The 13904-nt window shown below is 43.8% G+C and overlaps 1 protein-coding gene across 3 annotated transcripts in view; it reads left to right on the forward strand.

Moving 5' to 3' along the window:
• Nucleotides 1–13904, forward strand: part of GRM8 (glutamate metabotropic receptor 8) — a 585307-nt gene that overhangs the window by 469938 nt on the left and 101465 nt on the right. For all 3 annotated transcript variants that reach the window (XM_082239575.1, XM_082239577.1, XM_082239576.1), the window contains exon 8: nucleotides 11495–11631. In XM_082239575.1, the coding sequence (XP_082095701.1) occupies nucleotides 11495–11631 (137 nt within the window). The remainder of the gene's footprint in view (nucleotides 1–11494; nucleotides 11632–13904) is intronic.

The following is a 13904-nucleotide window of genomic DNA, read 5'->3' on the forward strand; positions in this document are numbered from 1 at the left end:
GACTGGACCTAACGGTCAGGGGTACCTTTACCTTTAAAGATTGGATGCAATTAATTATTCTTTGGATTTCACACATTTCCAAATTCTATGATAACATTTTCCAGCTCAAAACTTCATCAAGGTGCATTAATGGATTTGGGGTAAAACACGCTTTGAAATGCACACACAGAACTTAATTGTGTACTCTAGAAAAAGTATATGTCTGCAGAAATAGGACAGAATGGACTTAGAATAAAAGCAGATGCCAAATGGACCTGGGACAAAAATAGACTGATCAGTTAATCCCTAAACTAAAGATTTATGCGATTGTACTGCACAAGATGCTGGAACTCCCAAAAATGGTATGCAGGGCAACCGTGGTTGTGGCAAACAACAAACCATTGACGAAGACCCTTTGGACAGCAGGATTTGAAGTGAAGCGATGGTTTTTCTCTCCATCAGAACTTAACTGTGAGGGTGGGATGTTATCTGAGACCTCTTCTCTGATTTGTCATTTATCTGGCATAATATTGTTGTACAGGTGGCAAAAAAGTACACTAAATCCCCTTTCTATATTATGTATGCTTTCAAAGTCCCTGTCAGTAATCCAGCACTGTTCATTGTCAGAGGAAAGATCTTCAGTTTCATAGATCATCTACTTTACATGTTAATCCTAAATCTGTAAACCGCTTAGAGGTTTCATTGACAGTGAAGCAGTATATAGATATTGTTAAAGAAATGAAATGAAAAAGAAGTGGAAATTATTTAAAGCCAAGCTTTACTGATTTTTGTGCAATAAGATCCCAAGCAGGTACATTTCTGCAATGTCTGGCACACTCATTTGAGAGCGGGTTGGAATTCTATGCTAGAAGAATCTTTTAGAGCCACCAAGTCAAAATGAGCATCTCTTTTACACTGTTCTGATAATAGATCCTGCCTTTGTCTATGCAGATTCTAATAGCTGTTGGAGGACAATCATTTTCTATTTTCAATCCCTTATTGAAAAGCATTCTTCTGTTTGTGGGTTTGCATTGATAATAGCTTCGTTTATCACGAAACTGGATGCAGCACACTTTTATCTGCCAGTGTAACAGTCTCTAATTAGAGTGCTTTAGTTCCACATAGTTATCATTCTTTCTTTGGCATTCTGTCTTTAAAGTGAGCTCTAAATTTTATAAGTTTCTCTTTCCATTTAAACCTATTATACCAGTCTCTGTTAAATGAACAATAGAGGTAAGCAGATTAGCAACCATCCATTTTTTATTTTTTATTTAAAGATTGTCTTTGGGGCACCTGAGTACTGTACATTCATATCAGCGCTCTTCTTTTTTCTGTTTCATCTACCACTGTAATTTAATTTATCTACATCAGACAATTTTGTGGCTGCGTTTAACAGCTAATTAAAAAGGAAAGCAATCCAGGTTTGGGGGGGGGGCATCCTTGGCACTCAAACTGATTATAGAAATTAATGATAATGACAGATGAGGCTATAAACCACAGCAGACTCTCAATATGGCTTCATATTTGAAGCAATTTTTATTTTGATCTGCGCAGCGTTCAAGGATCACATGCTGGTCCAAAATCATTCTTGCCTGCTTTTGAAGGAGTTACCCTGTCTAACAGAGTTGCTTTTCTCTGAATTAAATCTAGGCATCTGGCTTTTTGATGGCGTGGATTATGAATATTAGAATTAAAAGTATTTGGAGGCCCCATTAATTGGAGTTTATTTTATCAGTGTGATAAGTGAGAGCCAGTGTGGTGTAGTGGTTAAGAGCGATAGACTCATAATCTGGGGAACCGGGTTCGTGTCTCTGCTCCTCCACATGCAGCTGCTGGGTGACCTTGGACCAGTCACACTTCTCTGAAGTCTCTCAGCCTCACTCACTTCACAGAGTGTTTGTTGTGGGGGAGGAAGGGAAAGGAGAATGTTAGCCGCTTTGAGACTCCCTAGGGTAGTGATAAAGCGGGATATCAAATACAAACTCTTCTTCTTCTTATCAGTAGGATGAACTCAATGACAGACACTAACAGCCCTGAATTTTCAAAGCACATCATGACATGACACAATGCAATGGACAAAGGCATCACCTCCCCCATTAGGACATCACAAAGCTAGTTTCCAAACTTAGTACAAATAAGTGATGACAGAGATGAGAGTGACTCAGGAGAAATGGACCATCTCAAGGGATTGCTGTACACTGTGGAGTCAGCAGTTTTGTCTAGCATCTTTTCTAGTGAGAATGCGATTTGGTCAGCATAATGTAGGAGACCTGCTTTGCCTCACACAAATGCTAGTTAAAGCAGTGTTTTATTTGCTGTTTGGTGTGCCATTGCAGCATGCCACAAAACTGCACTCCTTTTTGTTGACGATACTAAGCATTACACAAGTTGGCATTTACACACCACACCACTACGGGTGATATTTTGAAAATGTTTGATGAGTCTTGTTTCAGTTGATCTAAATTTCTTGACAAATTGACGATAATGAAACAATTGTTTAGTGGATTGTCCAGAAGTCTATATTTAATTTCTCCTTCATAGAAGATGTGTTGCAAGTGGTGGGGGGAGGGGTTACACTGCCACTGAACACTGCTATTAAAGAATTGTATTTCTGATCTGTGTTTAATACTTTGTATGAGTTGTTTCACATTGATTACTTGCTCGTACCTTTCACCAGGAATCAAGGAGTAGCCATACATATGCAAGAGAGAACCAGCTTGCGCATGCTTTCTCATTACAACTGTTTCCTCTGACAGAGAATGCAGGAAACTGCCCCATGCCATTGCCCCATCTAAGCCAGTATCATCTACACTGACAGGCAGCTGCTTTCGAGAGCTTTAGGCAGGAGGCCCTTTCTCAATTCTTCCAAGACATGTCAAGGACTGAACTGCAAGATTTTTTCATGCAAAGCATTGAAATACAGGCCTTTGCTTGACTTGTCTCTTGGGCAGTGGAAGATTTAGTGGGGGGAGGGCAAATGTACCCTGTTATGGGCATGTCTCTCTGGTCCAACATGGGACACGGGTGGTGCTGCGGTCTAACCCACTGAGCCTCTTGGGCTTACCGATCAGAAGGTTGGCAGTTCAAATCCTGGCAACGGGGGTGAGCTCCCATTGCTCTGTTCCAGCTCCTGCCAACTTTGCAGTTCAAAAGCACACCATGCAAGTAGAATCATAGAATCATAGAATCATAGAGTTGGAAGAGACCACAAGGGCCATCGAGTCCAACCCCCTGCCAAGCAGGAAACACCATCAGAGCACTCCTGACATATGGTTGTCAAGCCTCTGCTTAAAGACCTCCAAAGTAGGAGACTCCACCACACTCCTTGGCAGCAAATTCCACTGTCGAACAGCTCTTACTGTCAGGAAGTTCTTCCTAATGTTTAGGTGGAATCTTCTTTCTTGTAGTTTGGATCCATTGCTCCGTGTCCGCTTCTCCGGAGCAGCAGAAAACAACCTTTCTCCCTCCTCTATGTGACATCCTTTTATATATTTGAACATGGCTATCATATCACCCCTTAACCTCCTCTTCTCCAGGCTAAACATGCCCAGCTCCCTTAGCCGTTCCTCATAAGGCATCGTTTCCAGGCCTTTGACCATTTTGGTTGCCCTCCTCTGGACACGTTCCAGTTTGTCAGTGTCCTTCTTGAATTGTGGTGCCCAGAACTGGACACAGTACTCCAGGTGTGGTCTGACCAGAGCAGAATACAGTGGCACTATTACTTCCCTTGATCTAGATGCTATACTCCTATTGATGCAGCCCAGAATTGCATTGGCTTTTTTAGCTGCCGCGTCACACTGTTGGCTCATGTCAAGTTTGTGGTCAACCAAGACTCCTAGATCCTTTTCACATGTACTGCTCTCAAGCCAGGTGTCACCCATCTTGTATTTGTGCCTCTCATTTTTTTTGCCCAAGTGCAATACTTTACATTTCTCCCTGTTAAAATTCATCTTGTTTATTTTTGCCCAGTTCTCTAATCTGTCAAGGTCGTTTTGAAGTGTGATCCTGTCCTCTGGGGTGTTAGCCACCCCTCCCAGTTTGGTGTCATCTGCAAATTTGATCAGGATGCCCTTGAGTCCATCATCCAAGTCGTTGATAAAGATGTTGAATAAGACCGGGCCCAAGACAGAACCCTGTGGCACCCCACTAGTCACTCTTCTCCAGGATGAAGAGGAACCATTGATGAGCACCCTTTGGGTTCGGTCAGTCAGCCAGTTACAAATCCACTGAGTGGTAGCATAGTCAAGACCGCATTTTACCAGCTTCTTTGCAAGAATATCATGGGGCACCTTGTCAAATGCCTTGCTGAAATCAAGGTAGGCTACATCCACTGTGTTCCCTTCATCTACCAGGCTTGTAATTCTGTCAAAAAACGAGATCAGGTTAGTCTGACATGACTTATTTTTCAGAAATCCATGCTGACTATTGGTGATCACAGCATTCCTTTCTAGGTGCTCACAGACTGTTTGCTTAATGATCTGCTCCAGAATCTTCCCTGCTATTGATGTCAGACTGACTGGGCGGTAATTATTTGGGTCCTCTCTTTTCCCCTTTTTGAAAATAGGGACAACATTTGCCCTCCTCCAGTCTGCCGGGACTTCGCCTGTTCTCCAGGAATTCTCAAAGATGACTGCCAGTGGTTCTGAGATCACATCTGCCAGTTCTTTTAATACTCTTGGATGCAGTTCATCTGGCCCTGGAGACTTGAATACATCTAAACTAGCCAAATATTCTTGTACTATCTCCTTAGTTATTCTGGGCTGTGTTTCCTTTGCTGAATCATTTGCTCCAAATTCTTCAGGTCGGGCATTGTTTTCTTTATCGGAGAAGATTGAGGCAAAGAAGGCATTGAGGAGTTCAGCCCTTTCTGTGTCCCCTGTTTGCATTTCACCATCTTCTCCTCTGAGTGATCCCATTGTTTCTTTGTTCTTCCTTTTGCTACGAACATACCCATAAAAGCCTTTTTTGTTGCTTTTAACCTCTCTAGCAAGCCTGAGTTCATTCTGTGCTTTAGCTTTTCTGACTTTGTGTCTACACGTGCTGGCTATTTGTTTGAATTCCTCTTTGGTGGTTTCCCCCCTTTTCCATTTTTTGTACACATCCTTTTTTAATCTTAATTCAGTTAAAAGTTCTTTAGATAGCCACCCTGGCTTCTTTAGGCACCTTCCATGTTTCCGTCTCATTGGTATTGCCTGATGTTGTGCTTTTAGTATCTCCCTCTTAACAAACTCCCAGCCATCATGAACTCCCTTTCCTTTTAGTATTGTTGTCCATGGGATCTTACCCAGCACTTCCCTAAGTTTTATGAAGTCGGCTTTCTTAAAGTCAAGAAATTGAGTCCTAGTATGCTTGGCTGCTCCTTTCCGCTGTATAGTAAACTTCAGAAGAGCATGATCACTCGCGCCTAATGATCCTTCCACTTCTACCCCACTAACCAGGTCATCAACATTGGTTAGGACCAGATCTAAAATGGCTGTTCCTCTTGTTGCTTCTCCCACTTTCTGGACAATGAAGTTGTCTGCAAGGCCAGTGAGGAATCTGTTTGACCTTATGCTCTTGGCTGAGTTTGACGTCCAACAAATATCCGGGTAATTGAAGTCGCCCATTACTACTATCTCCCTTCCTTTTGCATGCTTGGCCATCTGTTCCAGGAAGGCATCATCTATGTCCTCCGTTTGGCTTGGGGATCTATAGTAAACTCCCACAATGAGGTCTCTGTTATTCTTCTCTCCCTTAATTTTGACCCAAATGCTCTCACTTTGGCTTTGAGGATCTAAATCTTGGATCTCTTCACAGGTATACACATCCCTGACATATAACGCCACTCCTCCTCCTTTCTTGTCTGGTCTGTTTCTCTGAAATAGATTGTATCCCCCCATTATTACATTCCAATCGTGGGACTTATCCCACCAGGTTTCAGTGATGCCTATTATGTCATATTTAGTTTGCTGTACCAAGAGCTCAAGCTCATCTTGTTTATTTCCCATGCTTTGCGCATTAGTGTACAGACATTGAAGTCCATTAATCATTCCCCCGTGTCTCTTATTTAAGGATTTTTTCCTCCCACCACTAGGTAGATAAATAGGTACCACTGAGACGGGAAGGTAAATAGCATTTACCTTCATGTGGTTTCCATCACTGTGTTCCGTTGTGCCAGAAGCGGTTTAGTCATGCTGGCCACATGACCCAGAAAGCTCTCTGTGGACAAAGGCCAGCTCCCTTGGCCTGAAAGCAAGATGAGCGCCACAACCCCATAGTCGCCTTTGACTTAAACACCCAGGGGTCCTTTACCTTTTTTACCTTCTCTGCTCCAGTAGTAGCTGGTGTGGTGGTGTCACATGCCTTCCCTGACTTCCCATTGTGGTTTTAGAATTCCTGCTCTGTGATTGCAGTCATGGGATTGTTGTCTATCTCATGACAGTGTATGTTTTGACTCCACAGAGTGGGAAGTGATGGAGACAGGATGTTTGTGTTACTGTGTTCCGTGAAGTGGGACTATTATCCTTTGTTCTTTCTTTTTGCTGTCTGATGCTAGAGAGAGAGGGAGCCATGTTGCAGTGCTCCGTGTGTGTTTATATGTAAATAAAGTAGATTAGCCAAAATGCTGAGTTGCTGAGGTCTGTCACACAAGCTGCGAAGGCTGTGGATCCCTAAGTGTGCCGATGTCTGTTGGCATCGGTCGCTGTGATGTTCGGGCAGAAGAAAGCTTTTGAAGCTCCTGAACAAAAAACCAGGAGGGAGAGAACATGCCAGTTGGGCATGTGTCTCTGCCAGGGTCCTACTCGAGAGTAGGACGAGCTCCTGGCATGTGGAAGCTGCTGCCAATAACCAAGACAGAGAGGGGTGTAGTGGCAGGTAGGTTGGTGCAGTGGCAGAACCAGTCTGATGCTTTGACTGCTGCATCCACACTGTGCTGAGCTCTGCATTGCCTCCCTGCTTGGTGAACAGCAACGACTTCCACGTGGGGAAGTCCTGTAAGGCAAGCCACCGCACCCTGCCAACTGCTACCGTCCCATGTCTTGGGATTCCAGCATTCTCAGCATCCCAATTTGCTATACAGTTGCTGCTGTTGAAATGTACAGAAAGACTTTGGGAAGCTCTGGGATACCGTTGCTGTAGGAGACTTTGGATGTGCAGTGTGTTACACCTCGACACACTTTCATCCAGCATCCAAAGCAAAACAGCAGTATATTAATTAAAATGCAGCGTCGGACTGTGCTGAAAGACTGCTGATAGAGTCTGACATGTTTTTCTCTGTCTCTCTCTCTCTCTAAAAAAAAAAAAAGGTTACCCACATCTACAGAATGCTGACCAATGCACTAATGTTAGGCACCTTTGCAGATAAATCAATATGTGTCTGTTGCTGTCAGCCACTGCCTATATCAAATTTCTCAGAGCCAAGTAATTCTCAAAAACATGAGCAATTTCTAGTTTGCTAAAGCTGTGATCCTGTAAGTACGTCCCAATGACGTGTGTGGTTTTATACCTATTCAAAGCAGGAGTTGGAAGCTCATTGTTCTATTAGCTAAATTTCTACCCTACTTTCCCACCAATGATGAGTTTTCCAGAAGGTGGGTTGTTGTTGCCTACTGGGAGGGAGAAAGGGGAAGCAGTGGGGAGGTAGGTGTAGTGCAAACACATCAGTGGAGACAATCTGGCACTCCTGCCAGTGCATTTGCACTGTGCTAACCTTCCCACTGCCTTGCCCTCTGCCCTCCCAGGGAACAACAGCAACCCACCAGCTAGGCAGCTAGTGTAACAATAATAATATTTTATTATTATTATTTATGCCCCACCCTTCCCTGTTCAAAAACCGGGCTCAGGGCAGCTAACAACAAATTTAAAACACTTAATTGTAAAAGCAGCATAAAATACAGTATAAAAACATCAATACAGTGGTACCTCGGGATGCAAATGGAATGCAAGACGCGTCTGCGCATGCGTGTTCACGGGTCGTGTTTCGCTGCTTCCACGCATGCGCATGATGTCATTTTGAGCGTCTGCGCATGCGCGAGCGGTGAAACCCGAAATAACACACTCCATCACTTCCAGGTTGCCGCGGAGTGCAACTCGAACGCACTCAACCTGAAGTGCATTCAACTTGAGGTATGACTGTAACAATAAAATTCAAAGTTCAGAATTCAGTTTAGGGGAAATCCATCTAATAAGCATTAGATAGTCACCAGGGCTAGCTGGCTGAATTGATCCTACTTGGGCCAGCGAGGAGGCCAGGGGAGAATTAGCTGTGGGGTCTCAGAGTGGGTAATCTTCATAAAAGGGGAGGGGGAGGGAAGAGAAGGGAAATAAAAGATCAGGGTGAATTCAATTTAAAGGCCAGAATAGCTCTGTCTTACAGTCCTGATGGAAGGAGGTTAAATCCTGAAGGGCCCTAGTCTCATGGGAGGGCCCTAGTGTAATGGCTCCTGGCAAGCGGTCTCTGTTGAATTAAATAGTGCTTGTTGCAAACTACTATCTTTGGTTTGTATGTAACAACAAAGCCATTTCCCTTCCCTGGGGAAATGGAGTTGCGGGCTGGCTGGGAGCCCACCCCATGCATGGGGGTGTGGCTAGCCCCCGCATCATAGGGAGTCCCCTCTGCGTCACACCCTAGGCCGACCAATCCGGTTGGCCAGGGCGTGTTGCACGCTCCATTTAAGCAGCCTACGGGCGGAAACTCACCCCCTTTCTCTGGTTCCTGCTCACACAGTTCTCCCGTCCTCCCTCCCTAAGATTAGGCTCTTAATCCTTTGACCTTGCTATGGACCTCAGTTGGTCACCTGCTGAAGGGGCCTGGTAGGAATTTTTTCCACTTGGCAAATTGGCACCAGCCATTTGGTTTTTCACCTACTTCGTAGCAAATCGTCACAACTTTGTAAGGTTTGGCGGTTAGGCATTGGAGTATCCGGTTGGCTGTGAGGGAAGGTAGAGGCCATCACCTACCTCTCCTATTTCAAGGGTATTCCGTTAAAGGAATCCGGGGGGCGTGCCCCATCCAAAGCCTAGGGCCATGGCACAACCCATATCGTTGACCCTGGTGGAGCTCCTAGTTGATGTGCATCAACAGGGCTCCCCCTACTGGTGGTTAACCCTTCTGAGACTTCCTGCATGGTGGGCAGGAGTCAGATATACTTGGTTTAATAATAATAATAATAATAATAATAATAATAATAATAATAATAATAATTTATTTATACCCCGCCCATCTGGCTGGGTCTCCCCAGCCAGATGGGCGGCTTCCAACAAAATATTAAAATATAATAACCTATTAAACATTAAAAGCTTCCCTAAACAGGGATGCCTTCAGATGTCTTCTAAAAGTCTGGTAGTAGTTTTTCTATTTGACATCTGGTGGGAGGGCGTTCCACAGGGTGGGTGCCACTACCGAGAAGCCCCTCTGCCTTCTTCCCTGTAACTTGGCTTCTCGCAGGGAGGGAACCACCAGAAGGCCCTCGGTGCTGGACCTCAGTATCCAGGCAGAATGATGGGGGTGGAGACACTCCTTCAGGTATACTGGACCAAGGCTGTTTAGGGCTTTAAAGGTCAACAGAACTGGTTTGGTTCCAATGCCTAAGCCAATACCACTCACATTCTGTAACCAATAAAGTTGTGGCCTTTTTTACCCATTAACCTAAAATACTGGTGCCAAGTGTCTTTATTCCAACAAAGGGGGAGGGTTCGGGGCCTTGCCACGCAAGCCAGGATTCACATGAAGTGAAACCGAATGCTGCAGGAGTCTATCTCCCCACTGTCTTAGTAAGCATGTAAGCTCAGGACTTTGCTCAAGCTTGTTTCAACTCACTCACACAGGGCTGAACTGTGGTTGAGAATTAGGTGCAAACTGGAACAGTGAGTTTTCTAGCCAAATACAAACTTGGAACTGAGATTCCCTCATTCATCTCCAACACGCTCTCCAGTGATTTCCCCCAGCTTCACAATTGGACATTATGCAAATGAATTTATTTATTGATATAGTGCGTTTGTGTGGCGACCCAATAACATGCATTCTCTGGGCGGCTCCCCAAAATTAAAGAAATAAAATATAACATTGAAAATGCAACAGAAAGCCATAAAAGCAGCATTAAAATGGTTCTTTCTGGCAGATCTACAGCAAAATAGAAAATGTACAATTGCGAATCCCAGATCTATAAAAAACACAAGTTGTTATAAAAAGTGAATAAAAAGGTCTTCATAAGGATGAAGCGCTTCCTGTTTCGCTTCTTATGCCGTATGTGAACATTCTTAGTTCATTATGTTTCTTTCTAGGTATGTCTTCTGGCTAATAGGCACTAAATTGAGCTCTCATGTGTGTTCAAGCTCCTTCAGTCTTTCAGAAATATTTGCCTCATGGGCGACTGTTCATTACTGAAGCTGCTCCATTTGACCGTTTTCCTTGTGACAGGGAGTGAAGGAGGAATATTTTCTTAGGGAGATAGTTCTAATAATGTATGTTAAATAAATATGACTGTGGAGAGAGTAAATGGTATTCTCTTTTTTTATTCTCTCCCCCTCCTCATTATTTCCTTGACTAATTACGGCTCTAATGGAGTGTAGGCCCATAGTGATAATGGGGCATATTTAGAGAAGTTCTATAGGAAATGTAATTTTCAGCAATTCTCTCCCTCCCCCTAGATATCTTGAAAGGCAAACGCCTCTGTGGTACTTTGAGAAAATGATAGTGGTACTTGTTCATATCAGGGTTCATATCTGGTGAGGGGAATGCGACTCTGCAAGCCACCAGGCAAGGGCTTTTCCCACCTGCCCTGCCCAACCCTCCAGCCTCTGGGAGCTGTTACCAGAGGAATATTTGGAGGAGAAATGGGACTCTCTGCTGACCAGGCAAGGACTTGTTCCTTGCTTGCCCAACCTTGCTCTACCATCGCTGAGTGATGTTGCCTTATTCTTTCTGATAAGTCTGTAAAATTACATGTCTGTTTGAAGAGGACTGGTTCAACAAACAGAAACAAAGGTTTTTTTTTGTGGAAGGGGATTTTGGGGTCGCCCCCAAGTCACTCATTAATGGAGTTTTAGTGTTCCTTGTCCCTTACTGGATAGGAAATGGTTTAACACAGCTAGCAGCCCAGTGAATCCTTACTGATTTGAACTCCAAGCCAATTTGCCAGAGAGCAAAAGGATTTAGCCAGTAGTGTGACTAGATAAATCTGCTTCTCTTTTTTGAACAGTGGAGTGCTTTTCATGTTTCTTCCCTTTTCTTTTTCTCTTTTCAGCATTGCTGGAAGTGATGCAAATCCGCTTTGGCCATGTGTAGTCATAGTTGTCATAATTCATGTGTGTTACTTTCCCCAACAAGACATGTCCGCTGTAGAAACCTCTTCCTTAAACCATAAGAAAAGTGTTTGTAACTAGGAAAGTTGTGGATGTGTGGTAGAGCTACCATGGTGATCGCATTACTGCTAAGTTTTGTTTTCCAACCACAATTGATTTTCAGCACATTATGCCGTAATTTAAAAACAACAACACAGAAACCTGAAATCCTTGTGTTACGATCTCTTAACAGGCAGTGCTGGAACACCTGTTATTTTCAATGAGAATGGAGACGCACCTGGGCGCTATGATATCTTTCAATATCAGCTAACCAACAGAACCGCAGAATACAAAATCATTGGACACTGGACAAACCAGCTTCATCTAAGTGTAAGTCACTGCAAATTGTTATTTTCAATTGTACAGTTTAGCTCATTTGGCTACTCTTACTTAAGAGGAGCAAAATACAGTGGTGCCTCGCAAGACAAAAAGAATCCGTTCTGTGATTCTCTTCGTCTAGCGTTTGTTTTTTTTTTGTCTTGCGAAGAAAGCCCATTGACGGATTAGAGGATTAGCGCTATTAGCGGCTTTTAGCGGCTTATCTGCTGATCGGATCAGCTGATAAGCGGCTTAGCGGCTTAGAAAAAGGGGAGGAAAAGGAAAAAAACCCCGCAGGAACTCGCAAGACCTTTTCGTCTTGCGAAGCAAGCCCATAGGAGATTCATTTTACGAAGCACCTCCAAAATGGAAAACTCTTTCGTCTAGCGAGTTTTCCGTCTTGCGAGGCATTCGTCTTGCGGGGCACCACTGTAAAAGAACGCTCCTTGCACTGTTTTCTCAGAGCTTCTAAACAACGTGTTTCTCAAACTTAAAGCCGTTCCTGTTAAAGAATACTAAAAGGGTCGATATCAAAAGAGAAGGCACAGGTGTTGCTTCATACTGTTTGTGATTACTATAAAATAAACATCCAGTTGTTTTGGACGATAGTGTCATCACTAAAATATCAGAGACATCTTCTGCAAAGGCCTCTCTAGTCCAGCATGTTGTTTCACAGTGGCCAACTAGATGCCTGTGAGAAGCCCATAAGCGGAACCTGAGTGCAGCAGCATTCTCCTTATCTGTGATTCCCCAAAACTATTATTCAGAGACCTACTGCCTCCAAGAGCAGGTTGGGGGCAGGGACTGTTTAATGCTATACTGGAATACAAAACAAGGTGCTGGATAACTCCTCACTTTTGTAAAAATTGTTTCCTTTTTCGTAATTCTTATGAGCGTTTGATTAATGTTTTATTATTTCATGTCTTCTTTTTAAAACAAAATTTATTCAGAAATAAGAAAAATAAATAAAACGTTTCTTTAAACGCTGTTCCACCATTGCATGATGTATCAATATTCAATTAATACGTGTTGGTTAATTAAAGGTAAAGGTAAAGGTACCCCTGCCCAAACGGGCCAGTCTTGCCAGACTCTGGGGTTTGTGCGCCCATCTCACATTTATTGGCCGGGGGCCAGCGCTGTCCGGAGACACTTCCGGGTCACGTAGCCAGCGTGACAACGCTGCTCTGGCGAGCCAGAGCCGCACACGGAACGCCGTTTACCTTCCCGCTGGTAAGCGGTACCTATTTATCTACTTGCCCCCGGGGGTGCTTTCGAACTGCTAGGTTGGCAGGCGCTGGGACCGAGCAGCGGGAGCGCACCCCGCCGCGGGGATTCGAACCGCCGACCTTTCGATCGGCAAGCCCTAGGCGCTGAGGCTTTAGCCCACAGCGCCACCCGCGTCCCCTGTTGGTTAATTAGGTAAGATCAAATGTTCAGGTATATCTGATCAAGGTGGATTAGTCAGGACTGTGGTTTTGAAACTGTGTTCTGGAGAATGATGGGGTTACCAGAAAGACTGTCCAAGTTATTCAGTGTTGTGCTGGATATTACATTGTCCACCTTTGCATGCAGTAATGGCAAACAAGCTTTCCTGAAAGACAGCTTCCCTACCAATATCAGAAATTGGTACTGGGTGTGTTAACATCTCTTACACATGGGCCAGTGGTGGAGCCCAACAAACCTGTCCACTACTTGAATAGAGTTGAATAGTAGCCTAGTGTCCAGTAACAGAGAATTCTTTTACCTAGTGTGATAAAAAACAAAAAGTTTAAAAGACAGACTTGGTTTGATAAGGAATGCCAGAATAGCAAAAAATGCCTAGCTAGAGAACTTAGAAAATTGAAGTTAGAACAGGATAAGCACAATCTTGCTCTACAAGCTGAGGTAGCCCAATTACGATACAATTATAAATTATTACTTAAAAGCAAGAAACAAATATGTTATGAACAACAGTGGAAAGCATTGGGAGATGCAGCACTTCAAAAGGACTCACGGAAATTTTGGCATCTGGTTGCCCAAGGTACAAATGGGCTGGGCTACTCGTTAGAAGCATCTGCTCAAGGAAAGGATTGGGTGACATATTTTGCAGGAATATATGGCCCCTGTCCTGACTCACCCCCACAAGTTTACTATACTCAGTTGTTAGAACTGCCAGAATGGCCCAATCAGATTAAGAGGCTAATCACAAGACAACTAGCTAATAAAGCTCCAGGAGAAGACATGATCCCAATGGAGATCTATAAGATAAGACCTGATTTCTGGTCACCCATTTTTGCAAAATTGTT

The sequence above is a fragment of the Podarcis vaucheri genome, assembly GCF_965113315.1.
Source record: "Podarcis vaucheri genome assembly, chromosome: 10".
NCBI classification, from domain to species: domain Eukaryota; kingdom Metazoa; phylum Chordata; class Lepidosauria; order Squamata; family Lacertidae; genus Podarcis; species Podarcis vaucheri.